This window comes from Coenobita brevimanus, chromosome 54, assembly GCF_032717465.1.
Source record: "Coenobita brevimanus isolate Jiangsu-jjx chromosome 54, ASM3271746v2, whole genome shotgun sequence".
Classification (NCBI taxonomy): Eukaryota; Metazoa; Arthropoda; class Malacostraca; order Decapoda; family Coenobitidae; genus Coenobita; species Coenobita brevimanus.
The window spans coordinates 2,409,016-2,424,723 of NC_137007.1; the positions used below are offsets into that span (position 1 = coordinate 2,409,016).

At 39.0% G+C, this 15,708-nt stretch overlaps 1 protein-coding gene across 1 annotated transcript in view; it reads right to left on the reverse strand.

Annotated features, from left to right (window-relative positions):
- Positions 1 to 15,501, reverse strand: part of LOC145401007 (RUN and FYVE domain-containing protein 2) — a 64,487-nt gene extending 48,986 nt beyond the window's left edge. The window contains exons 1-4 of the mRNA XM_080273371.1: positions 15,431 to 15,501; positions 12,800 to 13,263; positions 2,873 to 3,051; positions 575 to 684 (exon numbers count right to left, since the gene is read on the reverse strand). Of these exons, the coding sequence (XP_080129497.1) occupies positions 575 to 684; positions 2,873 to 3,051; positions 12,800 to 13,199 (689 nt within the window). The 5' untranslated portion in view covers positions 13,200 to 13,263; positions 15,431 to 15,501. The remainder of the gene's footprint in view (positions 1 to 574; positions 685 to 2,872; positions 3,052 to 12,799; positions 13,264 to 15,430) is intronic.
- Between the last annotated feature and the right edge of the window lie 207 nt (positions 15,502 to 15,708).

Here is a 15,708-nt window from a genome sequence, read left to right on the forward strand (position 1 = left end):
GCTTGTGCTGGAGGTGATTTGATTTTGCTTTCTTTTCCCCCCCAGATTCTGAGCACAGACTTAATCGCTTGTTCCTTTGAGGCTAAGCAGTCCTCCTACGTGCCACAAATCTACACATCAATCACTTTGACACCAATACCCACAATCAAAACTGAATACATGCTAAGGCTGTCTTATTCAGAACCGGTGTTATGGTACAGGCAGTTCTCATCCTAAGTCAGGAATGAGCTCTAAAATATCACAACCATTTAAACAACTAGTACAGTATTGCAAACTGAGGGAAACTGGCAAATCAGCAATGGAACTTAAAGGGGCAATTTTTCACTAGTTAACTGTAAACACAACAACAAAACAACCCTAAAAAGGGTGACTTTTGACAAGGACTAACATTAGCAGGAGCATTTTACGACACAGTGGTGGGTTTTGTGGAATAACAGTAAAGCCTGATTTAGCAAAATTTAATCATAAAACTGTTCCCTGCTGCAGCTTGGGACTGAATTTACATTCTTTCAGATAACAGACAACTTCTCTAAAATCTCAGCCACCATCTCCTCCAACCAATAATGTGACATACTTGACAGTGGGCAGGTCCCGAACACTAGCAGTGATGTCCTGCGCCTCAAAGCTCCACTTCTCCACCATCTGAAACAAGTCCCACAGCTCCTTCTTGGGACCAAGGATGCCCTGTAAAGGTAGGACAGACAAATTTAAACTGATAATATAACATGCTTTATCTTCTACTGTTTCAGGATATCTTAACTACATCAAACACAGAAAATACAAACTAACTCATCAATAATGGTAAATACAAACCAACTGAAATTGTATTTCTTATAGTACAAGAAGTAAACATCCTTAACCTGAGTTAGGGAACGTCTATTTTATGTTGGCTTACGTTATGCTGTTATACTCAGCTTAGGTAAGTTATCTCTGGGTTTCAGGTGTTGAGATGTGAAGTCTAATTCAGGTAGGCCTATGCCAAGATTCCCCTGACAAAATAATCATACACAGTCTTAAATAGATGCCTTATGTGTAAACATGACCTGGAACAAAGAAAGTTATTAAATAAACTCTCAAATACCAGCGCAATTCAGCCAAGTCCTATGCCGAATTACGTGAAATGCCGGATATTAAATAGTACCCCCCATCAGCATAATATTTGGCATCGAGCCGGATATTGCATTACTATCCATCTCAGCCCTCTATCCTAAAAACTTACCATGAGTAAAAGATTTAAAATATGCACAAAATACAAAAAAGTAATGATACAATACAATAATACAGCACTGGATGACTACCGTTTACAAACCAGATGAGACGTCTCAAAGTCAGATATTGCACAGAACCACTGGTTATGTCCCATTTCAGTGCCAGATATTGCACAACTTCATTGGATATTGCTTTAACAGTCCCCAGCCAGCAGTGCCAGATATGCAACGATGGATAACTGAGAGTTTACTGTATCTGGGAAATGTCCTCATCTAATGGAGAGTAAGTTCTACAAAGTTCCAACTGTCTCAGCAATCAGAATTTGGGCATATTTCAAGATAATGAGAAGTGTTAAACCATTATACTGGGTAGCTGTTCTAGTATCTGTTGTCATTTCCAGGATCAGCTGGATGAGACTCTAATGGAATGCAGAAATCCAGCTCCTTTGGCTGAGAGACTTAGGAGAGTTTTTGTTTAAGGATATGCTAAAGCTCTGCTTGTACTATTCACGTGAGGTAAGTTACACAAGTAAATGGTCAACTATACTATCTGTGAGATGGGACAGTGATGTAAAGAGTGAGAGTCCCATCATGGTCGGCCACAGTGAATTGTTGTATTGGGGGGGGAGGGGTAATTTTTGAGGGATGAATATCTATGGGAGGTTCAGAGAGGATTACTATTTGGTTGAAGGTTTTGTATTGCTATGGTGGCCACATGTTTGTGTACATTATCTGCTTCTCCTGTGCAGTGCTACATGGTGGCAGCAAAATATCTTCAAAGCATTTTATGTATCTTAAATGTCAGGATCAACTTGTTTAGCCCCGGGTTCCTAAGTTCCTTGTGGGGCGACATAGAATTGAATGATAATATGATGGTATGGTTAGCTACATTACTGTACTGTTTTATTTTTTACAGATGAAGTTGGTGTAGTACAGTACTGCACACAACTGCAAGATGGGATGCACCTTGTGCTTAAGTACTAAACTCAGAGCTTTTTACATTCATGAGGCTGTAGATAAGCTATAATGCTGATTCTATTGCTTTTTAGTAAAGATCATCTGTATATGTACTGTACTGTATATGATCTTTATATATCCTGCTATTACAGTAAAGAACTTTGTTCTGAATTCTTAAAATGAGGTCCATGTTAGATACAGTAAAACCTCAATCTAACGGACTTCAATAGACTGAAATTCACTTTTATCGGAATCGAGGACCTACCGGACTAAATTCTTATATAATGAAAAAAGTACAATAAAGCCAGAAGCAGTCTGGACTGCCTGACCACTTCAGCTATGTTCACGACAATAAGGTAAGTAAACGACATGATTATCAGCGTACAGTACAGTATTATAATACTGTATATACTATACCATTTGATTATTGTAGTGAATGTACAATACAGTACATTACTGCAATGGTAGTGAAAACAGTTTAAAAACTATTGGTGCAATCCGGACTAATGTCTGATACATCAGAAAAAGTCCAGGTTAGCAAGGGGAAGGCTGGATATCACTTTTATCGGAATTTCACTTTTTTTCGGAATGGCTTTTGCCCCAAGTAGTCCGTCATGGTGAGGTTTTACTGTACAAAGGTAAAATGGTACAGTAAGTAAGAAAGAAAATGACAAGAAAATCAAAAGGAATATTAAACATCAGCTAACCCGTTTTGGCTTGAGGCCATGACGCAGCACATGTTCTAGGACAATGAAGAAATGCTGAAGAGGGACAGAGTCAGAGTCCAATTGGCGGCCAAACTTTAGTGAAGATTCGATGAGCTCCTTCACCACCAACTTACAGATGTTGACTAAGTTGCTGCGCTCAATGCTTACAGGATCTCGTTCTGTTTGTAAAGAAGGATAAAGTACTATGAGTAATAACCACAGTACACCTCATTTTAATAATCTTACATGTAACAAAAATATATACATTACACTAAAATACTTACAGCACACTAATACCAGCATGCAGTTTCTAAACCAACTTAAAGTAATACAGTACTTCGGTAACTACAGGAATCCCTCAATTATCCGACGTAATAGACCCAAAGGCATGTCCAGAAAGTGGATCTGCCTGGATAATGGACTTCTCCCCTGATCCCCCTTCGTACATACGGTAACCTAACTTTGAATGCCATCGTAAAATGCCACTACAGTACATCATACAACACTTGCTCCTGTCATTTAACACTACTCTATCTGGTCAAGCAGACCTATAAACCACAACCAAGCAATTACCATGGTCAAGCAGAGCCATCAACCACAGACAAGTAATCATCACTGCAGGGCCATAACCTGCAGTGACATAAAAAAAAAAAAAGCAAGAAAAAACCAGCCCGGGCAGGCGAAAATGTTTGCATGGCCATAACTTCCACCCACACGTAAGCATTTTGTTCAGATAAAATGGAAAAATGTAAGAATAATGGTTTCGAACAGCCAGATCACAGTGTCCAGGCAATGGATTATTTGGATAATGGACATCCTGATAATCGAGGGATTACTGTACTGCATAATCTCATCAAACACAATCCTGTATTCAACTAAATTCTAATAATAAAATAAGTAGGTGAACACTACACAGACAAAATATTTTATAACCTTTATGAAGTGAAAAAAGTTAAACCTAAGTTGTTGAGAGCTAGGTGGTAGGTGGGAATGGTACCGGTAATCATTCACAAAAATTGGAGTATCTCGAATCTATGTAAACAGAGGACACTGTGTTTCTTACAAACATAAAAGAAAACTTTTGCAAAACTGTTCAGAGTTTTGTAAGAATCTCTGAACACTTTGTTTTCATGGTAGTGGTAAATGAAAATAAAGTAATGGCTACTGAAAGAGAAAGTAATTCTCAGTGTGATGTGCTGATGAATGGAATTCAAGTACTGTGCCTTGGTACAGTAAGAGAAAAGAAGTAAATATGCAACGAATGTGCAATACAGTGGCACAGGGAAGAACTGGGGCGCCACTATGAAGACCTTGATACAAAACAGACATCTGAGTGTGGAGATTTCAAGATGATAATGAACTGTAAGAAGATTACTAGAAGGTATGTCAGTGCCACATAAACATATGGGTGAGAGACTGGTATTGCATGAGTGAAAAATCGTGAGTAAAAGCAGCGGATATGGGACTGTTAGGGAATAAGTGTTTGTGCTGATTGGATACACCTAACAAGAAAATGGTGCTTCATGAATGATGAGTGGAGCACAGAAGTCTGCTATGATGGTATGGTTATATGGAGACAACAGATACAGATAGGTGGTGATACAGGTACAGGTGAAAGAGAGAGAGACGGTGTGGTAGGTCAAGAAGAAAGTGGATGGATACTGTACATTAAATGTGTAAGAGAATGCATGGTACAAATGCTGATGAAGCGAAGGCAATGACAAGGGATCAAAATGGATGAAATATGTATGGAGTTGCACATGAAAAAAATTTACAGCTATATACAGTATATATATCCCCCTTTTCTTATCTGACAGTTAATGGATTGAATCTACTACTGCAAATCTGAAAGGTGCATGTGAAGGACTTCTAAAAAGAAAAAAAAAAAAAAAGTGCAGATGTTTATGCTTGTAAGGTGTAACCTGTATTCAAAGGGCTTGCATGAAATGTGAATAATAGTGTGACAAATTTAACTGGGCATGCAGTTAACAGTTCTTCTGTTTTCTCTTTCCTTGTTTCTAAATCTTACCTCACCACATCTTTGGGTGGTAATGGGTGATGTGATGATGATGATGATGATGATATTGTATACAGTACCATAGATACTGTATGCAGAATGTATATACATAGTGTAGTACGTCAATGAAAATACTTATACGATCTGAGTGATACAATGAAATACCCTGCCTACCATCAGGCAAAGTAGCGGTAACAAATTCTTCACAAATACCACTAAACTAACCCTGAAAAACCACTAGAATGTCACCATATGAAAAAAAAAAAAAAAAAAAAAAAAAAAAAAAAAAAAAAACACCCCCCCCAAAGTCATAAAGCAATAGAATATTGCTAAAACTTTGTAAGTCTCTAAAAACTACTAGGTTTCTTGCCCTTACACGTTAGAAATGGCAGCACAATGGAATTAATACTGTATGTTATCTCTAGATCTAGAAAAAAAAATCTAACTTGGTAACCCTGCCTGAATGTTGCACACCCCGACCAATGGTTGTCAATCCATTATGCCCACTTTGTTTCTCCTGTTCACCCTCCCTCACTCATGACACCTGTCCTCTAGCTCCCAAGCCAGAATGGAGTGCCTGCATTTAATTGTACCTCAATTCAGCTCCAGTTCCCTATGTTTATTATTAAGGTGTTTAGTGCTGGCCATTAGTATGAAGATGACAGTATAGCCTAACCAAACAGCAGGCATTTTTTCTTTTATGCAAAAGAAGGAACCAGAGGCTTGAAGCCTACAATATTCTTCCTTGCGAGAGAGAGAGAGAGAGAGAGAGAGAGAGAGAGAGAGAGAGAGAGAGAGAGAGAGGCAAATTCAAGATCTGCTCATTTTAAGATGTCTGGAAACATTGCTCTTGGAAGACTAGCCTATGAATTAAAAGAAATGCTGTATGAGCAACTGGTCATAGCACTGGATGCAAATGACACATTAATACTACTGAGGCTAAAAATCAAGGATTAATAATATAATTCTGCTGACAAAATGTGTGTCTTATTTTGTGTTCTTGGAGGTTATGGATAAAATAAATACAGTATAATGAAACCTGGATAAACTAGGAGGTACTAGCCACCCATTTTCCTGAATGGTGAGTCCTCTGGCCTCAGAGACAATGATTGCAAACATATTGATAAGTGTTCCGGTGTTTTGTTTGAAGTACTGAGGTATCTGAATTTATGTTGCACATACTGTGCTAGTAGAAGTGTTTAGTGAGTACATTATGAAAGGCTATGGACTTGGTACATAAGAGTAACCCTTGATGACTACCTGACATAATCCCATCTAATCTACGTTATATTGTCATTGCTATGAAATAGACAACACCCACTAGGACTTTACTTGATATATCCCCACTGGAAAGTGGGGGATAACTATATAAATATCACGTACTCAAGGTCAGACTGAAAATGTTGCATCCTCATCGTGTACTAAGTGCCCCGTGCACTGCAAACACATGTATTACAAGGATGTGCTGTACCTAAACAGTCAAATGAATTAATTAAGTATCTGAACTGCTGCTGCACTACACTGTTACTGCAAGTATGTTAACTATATATATGTTGAAAACAGTATACAGTAGCAGCCTTCATTAGTTGTCATCTTTAAAAAGTTTGTAAAAATCATCAAAATTGTTAGCTATTACAAATTTACCATATACCTGCCAATGAAAAGGAGGTTCAGCAAGCAATGGTTGCACAGCACAATTTTAACAAGACAGTGATCCCTTGGTTATAGCGCACTTGGTTACAGAGGTGTTCATTATCACTCAGGGCTCTTGTTTGGCGAGCCACAGCTCGCAAATGCGAGTATTTTTTCCCTTCGGCGAACAAATTTTACATGCAAGTAACCTTTTGGCAGGAAGAAAATACAACCACTTCAAAACCCAGTAAACTACAAAATAATTAAATCTCACTTGAACAAAAAAGCATGTGATCGATTATTAAGTCTTTCCTTGTGGCCATTGTGAATATTTAAAACATTATTATATGATTCTAATCATCACAATGTGTAAATAAATAATTTATTGCTCATAAAATATTTCAGTTCATAGTCAGTTTGGCTACTAAAAATTTATTTGGCTCATAAATCTGAAACTTTAGGAGCCAAATGGCTCACAACCATTGGCAGTTAGCAAGAGCCCTGTCACTGCAAGGTGATCCACCATTAGGTGACCAGGGCCAACGCATGCAGGCACGTTGGAGCATTTATAAATGATACAATACAGTGAAAATCTGCACTCCTGCTGTTACAGCACATTTTTCTGCTCAAAAACATCATTATAGCTCACCTGAGCTGGTTTCTGTCAACAATGATGATGCTACATCAGTGGAATCTGATGGCTTCGTGGACTGAAAGATGAGGCCCTACTCAACATTTTATCTCAAGCCCAACTCTAAGTCTCTATGATTAGTGTTTCTTCCTTATGCCCTTTTCATCGCTTTATATTAACCCAACCATGCCCATGTATTTAGTGGGTCTAAATTGTTGTAAAAGGAAAAATTTTGGCTTGCACTTGGGATGCCTGGTATCAACTGGGATAGGCTAAATCCCAATGGTTCTAGGCTATGTACTTGTTATCATACAATTCTCTTATCACGCGTCACATTCAGTACCAATTATCCGCAATAACCAAGGGGTAATTGTATACAGCACTGCAGTAAATGCTCTGTTACCACTGACAACCTTTCAAAGTGCTTGGAATACAGTATCGTCATACAGCAGTTAAGCTCCGTAAGCTTGTCAGCAAACCACCACCACATCTATACTTGTACAGTACTGCATGATACTGTGCAGGTACTAATATGGTATGTTTGGCAGCTGCTCATGGGGACCCCTCTTCTTTTGTGAAAAACCCATTATACAGTAATTTGATTTTTTTTTTTTTTTTAACCTAAAGCTGATTAATTTAACAGATACTTTTAAATCATTAACAAAATACAGTACTTCAATATGTGATAAAGTACAGTACCATGTGTGTACTGTATTTGTATTGTACTGAATAGAACATAAAGCAACACTGCACAGATCAAGAAATGGGAGAAAAATAAATAAGAAAACAAAAACCTGCAATGCTCACTGTCACTGAGCCATGAGATGTGGACAGTCAGCTAACCTACCTATTACTACCATCATCATCGTAATCCTGGTTTTTTTGTTCACACCAGATGGGGGGATCCACTGCAAAGACTCCTTAGTTTTATTTTGAATAGCAAAGGCTCCTTAGCTTTATTTTGAATACTGTACTGACTCAGCGGACATGCTCCAGGACCATCTCCACTCTCGTGTGTCTTTGGAGCTATGAAACACAATGCTGCCACAAGTGAGATCACCATATCCATCTGGCAAGATGAGACAGGGGAGGGGAATTTTCAGTCCCCTATTCCCATACACGAAATGAAAGATCTTGAATTTGGCTCTCTGTTATCCTGTTTACATTATATTTTTCTTGGAGGAAACAATCATGCTGGCTTCTAGTCTCTGGTTCCTTCTTCCTTGCATTTATTGAGGGAAAAAAAAAAAAAAAACCTACTCGCCACTTATGCCACAAACTGTACAGATTACTGTACCGTAATACCTGTAGTATACTTTCTGTTATCCACAGGAATTGATGAAATACTTTGTACATGTACAGTACGGCAAAGGTCTAATTATACTGTACTGTGTGTAGTGTGTTACAGTGCTTGATCAGTCAGGAGTCTTCTAAAGCAGGTCAACAGGGGCAAATGGAGTTCCATTTAGTAAAGCAACATTTACTAGTATAGCAATATAATAAAATTACTGTTTACTGTCCAAGTAAATACAAGTACAACAGCTTCAGTTTCTTTGATGATACACAGAAAGCCATTGAGAAAAATGCTTATACAGGTATATAAAAATAACTACAGTACAGTTCAGTATTCCACCAGGCATAAAGTACAGTACTCAAATTTATCTGTATCTGGTACTGAACTTACACATATTTATAAACCATACTAAACCATACACTGAGGAGCAATTATTGCAATGCTATGTTGCAAAATACAGTATATAAGGTGAATACCAGTATCTCTAACCCCTTCTCTCCCATGATGAACTTTTTCCTTTATCACCTACAGATGAATCTATTTAGCTAGAGAGAGGCTATTTTAACCTGGGGTGTTCAGATACTGCCTTTATTAACTCCTCCCATACCAGATCTCTCCCTGTACAATGAAGAAAATTGTCTGTGGGTAGCAGGAGTAAAATAAAAAATACTGTCACCAGACTAAAGGAGTTAAATCTAGTAAAGTGCTTTTAGTAGTTAAGAATCATATACAGCAGTACCATTAGAGCACTATGCATGTGAAATATGTACAGCAACAAGTAACCAGGGACAGTGCTTATAATTACCATAATTGGTCTGCACCATTTACTGAAGTAAACTCAACTGATACCAATACAATATGATGGTGTATATTCACTCCTAAATAAAGATGACTTTTTCCTTATCTACATGAAAATGTTCTAGTACTGAAGGCAATACTGGAAAATGTCTGATCCCCTTCATTATGAGAGCCCTCTTACACTGACAGAAGCCAAAAGTAACAATAAATAAATAAATAAGGCACTCCAATTGCATTGAGCCAATGCAGGTTTATAACAAATGGGTGGTTGGGGTTTACTGCTCACGTAATGCCACTCTGGGATGAGTGAGGCTGGTCACTCTCAACTTAAATGTCAGGACCAACTTCCCTATCCTCGCACTCCTATGCTCCTCATGGGGCAACACTGGATTAGATAATGTGTGTGTGAATAAATAAACCACTGTACTGATGGAACTGACCACTTAAATGAGATGACACATTTTTTTATATTATTCTTGCTACCATTCATCCATCCATCATCCAGTCCTACGGTGCCCTACGAGGAGTCCAGGTGCCCAGGGCTAGGCAAGTTGGTCCTGACATTTAAGATGACAACGACCAGCCTCACTCATCCCTGGGTGGCATTATGTGAGCAATAAACCCCAACCACCCCTTGGATATAAACCTACACAGGCTTAATCTGATTGGGGCACCTTAATTACCCACTAAACCACCAGGTGCCATAATTTGGTTATATGGTTACCACCCAGCACAGTAAATGGCTTCCTGGTGTATAGAGAACCACTTGGCTTGTCACTCAGTGTAGAGTCACCCATAGGCAGAAGGAAGAGGAAAGAATGGAGGAAAGAAAGACAGAAGCGGGAGTGTAAACCGCCTGTGGGCACGAGGGAGAGGAAAGAATGAAGGAAAGAAAGAGAGAAGAGGAAGGAAGGAAAGAGGAATGGATAGACATATGATAATTTTGTTCAGCCTGGGAAGAAAAATTGGGTTGCGAAGGCAACACCATAATGGAGACTTATTCTAACCCCCCCAATAAAAATGTTCTCTCCAATGCTCAAAAAAACTGTACGGAGGTACTACGAATAAACTAAAAACAAAATACACCACATCCTGGGGAAGAAGTTAATGGATATTGCTTCTATTCCCTTCAGTATGAAGTTTCTCTCCTAATTTTGATACAATTGCCTAACAGCAGTCAGAATATGAAAAGATGCCACTGTACAGAAGGGTTAGACTATCAGAAGAAATACTACAGCATACACTAAGTAGATACTGAACTAGCAAACCGGAAACCTGTAACTCTGACCTTAACCCCTTCAATTCACTGATGTGTTTTACTGATTTATTCTTGCCACCTACAAATAATTGTATTCAGCTTTGGGGAGACCTATTGTTGTGAATGGGTCAGTGAATGCTGTAGCTACCAAACCTATCCAGTTCAACAAGTCATTCTAGTGGTGGCTAAAATTATCTGGAGACAGCAAGATTAAAGCAAAAAATACATCATGGGGCTGAAGGAATCAAACAGCTAAAATAACTACTATATATACCACAGCTACTTGTATTACTCTGGCCATACCATGTTAATGGAAAAAAAAAAAAAAAAAAAAATGTAAATATATACTGCAAGATCAGGGTTTTGGTTTTGCTAAATACAAGCATTTTAGAGTAAGAAAATATGCTTCTGAAAAATCAGGGACATTTTACAATGCTTATGGTCATATGTTTCATAAACAGCAGGGCAGTGATGCAGGGCAAAGGACTGATAGGCTAACAGATAAGAGAAAATATAGAACAAGAAAAAAAAATTTGCAAAACATTATGCAGTTTTCACAAACAATGAATTGCTCACCTCTATGATGAACAGTCCTGTATTTTGTGGCAACATCACTCAAAGCACAAAAAAAAAACAATTACCATTTTTAATCTTTCCCAGTGTTACACTGCCATACAAGACCTGTGAGGTAGCTGTGTGCTTCACACAAAATGTGTCACATCAAAGCGGCAGCAAATGAATGTAAGAAGCTGCTGGGATGTTGATCATACAATAGCCTAGGCTAATAAGGGAGGAACCATGCAGTTAGTCATTCAAGAGTGACCCAACATAGTCTCCCTCACAGCCAGGAATGGGATAAAAGTTAAGCAAAACATTCACTAATCCTTACCAGTATGCAATGAACTGGAGTGACTCTTTAATGGAAGTCAATAGATACAATACAGTACAGTATACTGTACTACATACTGTACTTAACTGAGGCAGGGGAAAAAAATGGACAAAACTGCCATAGACAAGGTTACCTGATGATCAACAGTAATGATATAGGAACCTTTATCTCCCCGCATAATTTAACTGCATATGTTATTAAATATTACAGTATCTTCAAGCTGATTTAGCTTTGTATTTATCACCGTTACGAGCAAGTACTTTAAGTGATCAACACTGCATGTATTATTGTAGTATTATTTGAAAATACTTCATTATGGCCATAACCATTATCACTATTTCTGCATGCATCTCACCTACAACATTCTACTGTAAATGAAACAATATCATGTTGAATACAGTCCACCAAGAATTGTGATGCACTGCAGCAACAATATATTCCTGGCAACTGATGTACCTACTACATACAGTATACAAGTACTAAACCTTACTGTTACAGGTGCCACATATTAAAAGTTGTATTCAAAGATATTCTGCAGAGCTAACTCAATGATGTTCACCTTAAATATGATACTATCATACAACTAATCCATAATGCAGCCTCACTACATTAAAATATATAAGCTAGCTATTATTGTATCACTACAACAGTAGTATGCATGTACTTTACCACATTATACAACTAGCAAATTAACTATCTACTGTACTGATGTGCAGCATAACTACATAATGCAGCACAAAGTAGGCTATAAATTTATAAGTACTGAGTGTGAATATCCTAAATACTTGTAATCAGTGTACTGGATAAGAACTGCTGTATAGCTACCTTCCCATGTTAAAACTTATTGGCATCAGCAAGAAGAGGTATTCTATTGAGTTACAGCAAAATATTTCATTAATTAAAATAACAGTATGTATATTGGATGAACACATCAAGCTACATGGGAACAAGTAGAGTACCACACTGGGCCAATAACAGACGGTGAAACTGATTCACATCCAGGCAATCATGTAACAATCAGAATTCTAATACTGTAGAGCAGGTTATTTTTACCTATTTAACTTTAAAGTGTTTTACCTCAGATAGGCTACATGAATAAGCCTGTGGTGTATTACACTGTACAGTACTCATAATCCAACAAATACCAGGTACATGTTATGACATTATTAAAAGGTAGTTACTCTTCAACCAAATACAGGACCTATCAACTAATTAATTTGATACATAATGTGACAAGCTCAATCCTGTATGAAACTTAGTATGGTAGGCTATGTGTACTATACAACTTGTATACCACAAATCCAGTGTCTGATTACTGTAAGCTACAAACTCTGTGGGAGTATGGAATATTAGCTTGATGTGTTCATTCTGAGTGTAGCAACATAAAGAAGAAAGCGTGCAGACGGACCACATGTGAGCGGCACATAGGGCGCGAAGAGCCCAGGGGGGAGGCCGGGGAGTAGACTGAGTGGCCTACCCCCAGCCTCACCCGCAGCCCTGCCCTCACAAGGTGGGCTAGGGCTGGGTGGAGGGCTGTTGGAGGAGGAGCGGGCGCCCTCCATGACGGCGGGATCGGGCGGGGTGAGCGCGTGCAGGGGGGAAGACCCGAGGGGAGGGCGGGGGTAGGCACCTGAGGGCGGGGGGGAGCCGGGGGATGCAGAGGTGGAGTTCTCCTGACGGGCTGAGGCTCCAATGCCACTGCCACCCTCTGCTAGCTCCTTTAAACACAGCCATTCACCATCCACAGACACTCGGAAGTTGCACAGGTAGATGGTGTCCTCAGCCCCGGCCATTTCAACCACCACCATCTTACTCGCTCAGGACTGTACAGTCACGACTCCACACCTGCATCATCCTACACCTCTACACCTGCTGCACCAACCACATCCCACAGGTTAGTTAACACCTTACTTTGCACAAGAACAATGATCAGGCCATTGACTATATTTCCAAAACATAACTTCATCTGAGCATCCACGCTGATAATGTCCGGACTAAATATGTACGGTATGTCGCATACATAACTGTTTCTGCCTCACGTTTACTGTGCATTCAATAGGACTGCAATATTTCTAGAACTGGGGTTGTCAAGTTCATCTGAATGCGGAGTACTTGACAGAAATAATCATACAACACCATAACTAATACAGTGTCTGCTTACAAAAATGGATATGGCTGATCCACATTCATAAACTGTATTAGTAATACAATATCTGGTACTGCATACTCTTAATGTTGCATGGCTGTGCGTTGTATCATTAATCATACTAACCCACTTATCCACATCTGCATGGGGTGGGAAGATCTGTGAAGTTCTTTTATGGCATTGGGGTCATAAATCAGCAGGAAAAGGAAACCTTAGTACACAATCCCCTTTTCAATGCTAGTCTGTGATGCAGTCTGCAACCACATCTGTATTTATTTGTATGTATTGTAGCAACTGGCTTGCACATTCTTGACATCAGTGGACAACTCTACTATGCAGTTCTAGCTGTGTTTACAGGTCCTGAAGGGTTAGTGATCTACAGGGCAAAGGAACACCACTATCAAGGGAGAAGTGACCCTGCCCCATCCAGTGATTTACACATAGGTATAGGTATGCAAGGTCTTTGGAGTGTAACTAGCCTAAGAAGTGCATGTGGAAACTGTTTGAGCGGCAGTGTCTGTACTGTGTGCGTTATTAAGGAAACCTCACAGGATGTGACTGAGAACAGACAGAAAGACACTAAGTACTTCTGCACCCTGTTCAATGTCTGCCCATATGTGGGACTGAATTCAAGTCAAGAAAACTGGTAGGAAAGCATATATACTATTGACCTGATTGCCTGAGGCCCCACAACATCCCTTATTCACACTGAAACACTGATAGAATTTCCATCTCCCAGCTACTGCTCCTTTTAGCCATCCTCAGTGATTTACATATATTTGTCTTGTCCCTTCGTATATCTCTCCATGCACATATTACGTACTAAAAAATCTGAATTGCTTTGAGAGTGCTGGAATCTTAGTGTTCATTGGAAAGCAGTATACAGTAATACTATGCTTTCAGTCGATTAAGAAAAATGCTGCAAGTACCAGTAACATACTACATGCAACTGCTGGCCCGATATTAAAAACTAGTGAGCCCAGACTGTAGGTCTCTATCTGTAAAATGATGTACAAAGTTGACCCTAATACTTTCTAGTAAACTGTGCTCAAATCTCTGGAACTTTTTTCCGAATGTCTGCGGTCCAGTACATTATCTTTAATTATTAACCATTAAACAGAATTTAGTACAATAATCTGGCGAAAAGCACTTGAACATCACGTTCCGTAACCTGGCCGCGTATCCATTCGTGCCTCAGGTTTGCATGGTACGCATTTTAGGGGCTGATTAACGGCGATCACACAAGTATACAGGCTGTCACTGTTTCATCGCCTTATGCCAGAACTACTGATCTTTACAAAATACTGTACAAACAAAACTTATTTGCTTAAACATGCCGCATAATCATATCAAACATGTATGGTCCGAGCCATATGGTAGAGGCCAAGCTTTTGTTCAAAAGCAAACTTTCATCGTGAAAACAATAATAAGGAAAACTTCATAAATTATTCATGTTTCCAATTACGGCCATTTCCCTGGTACACTAATGATGTTTCTATTCTTGACCTGAACACCTCAGCTTTAGACCAAAGATTGTAAGATTAAAATTAATCGTCATTGCCTTTTATGCAACTGTGTTCAACCCAGTCATCCATATCCCGTAAATTCATACAATGCTATACTTCCTCCACAGCCTTTGTCATTATTTGTACTGACAGTGAATAATATTTCTCTTAACCTGTTCTTATACTTCACAAGATCTCTATATTGTAGGATGCCCATTGACGGAGTCACATCGTTCGTTGACACATGTTTCTGCACAATGTCCCGCCCGCCATACCGATTACTCCTTTTCCCGTTCCAGTCATTACCACACCCACCCTACATAGTTACAAAGCTACCGAAATACATTTATATAAAGCGCAACTGGCAAAATTATTTAAGAATATATACCGAACACCGATACGTCGCGCGACCCACTGTTTCCAACTCAAACATCTCCACACGCAGCCAGGAAAATCCTATCTGCGCCTGCGTCCCCCATTGACAAATACTTTCACATGTTCTACGCACACGGTCATTCGTTTCTATAAGAAATTTCCACACAATCACTGTCTATCTGGGTTAAAGCTGTTTCCAACTAGTATGAGTAAAACTAATGAAACGAGTAGCCAGCCAAGAAAATGGTACCTTGAGGAATACATCACGAGAAAACTAGAAGTCGCTATTAA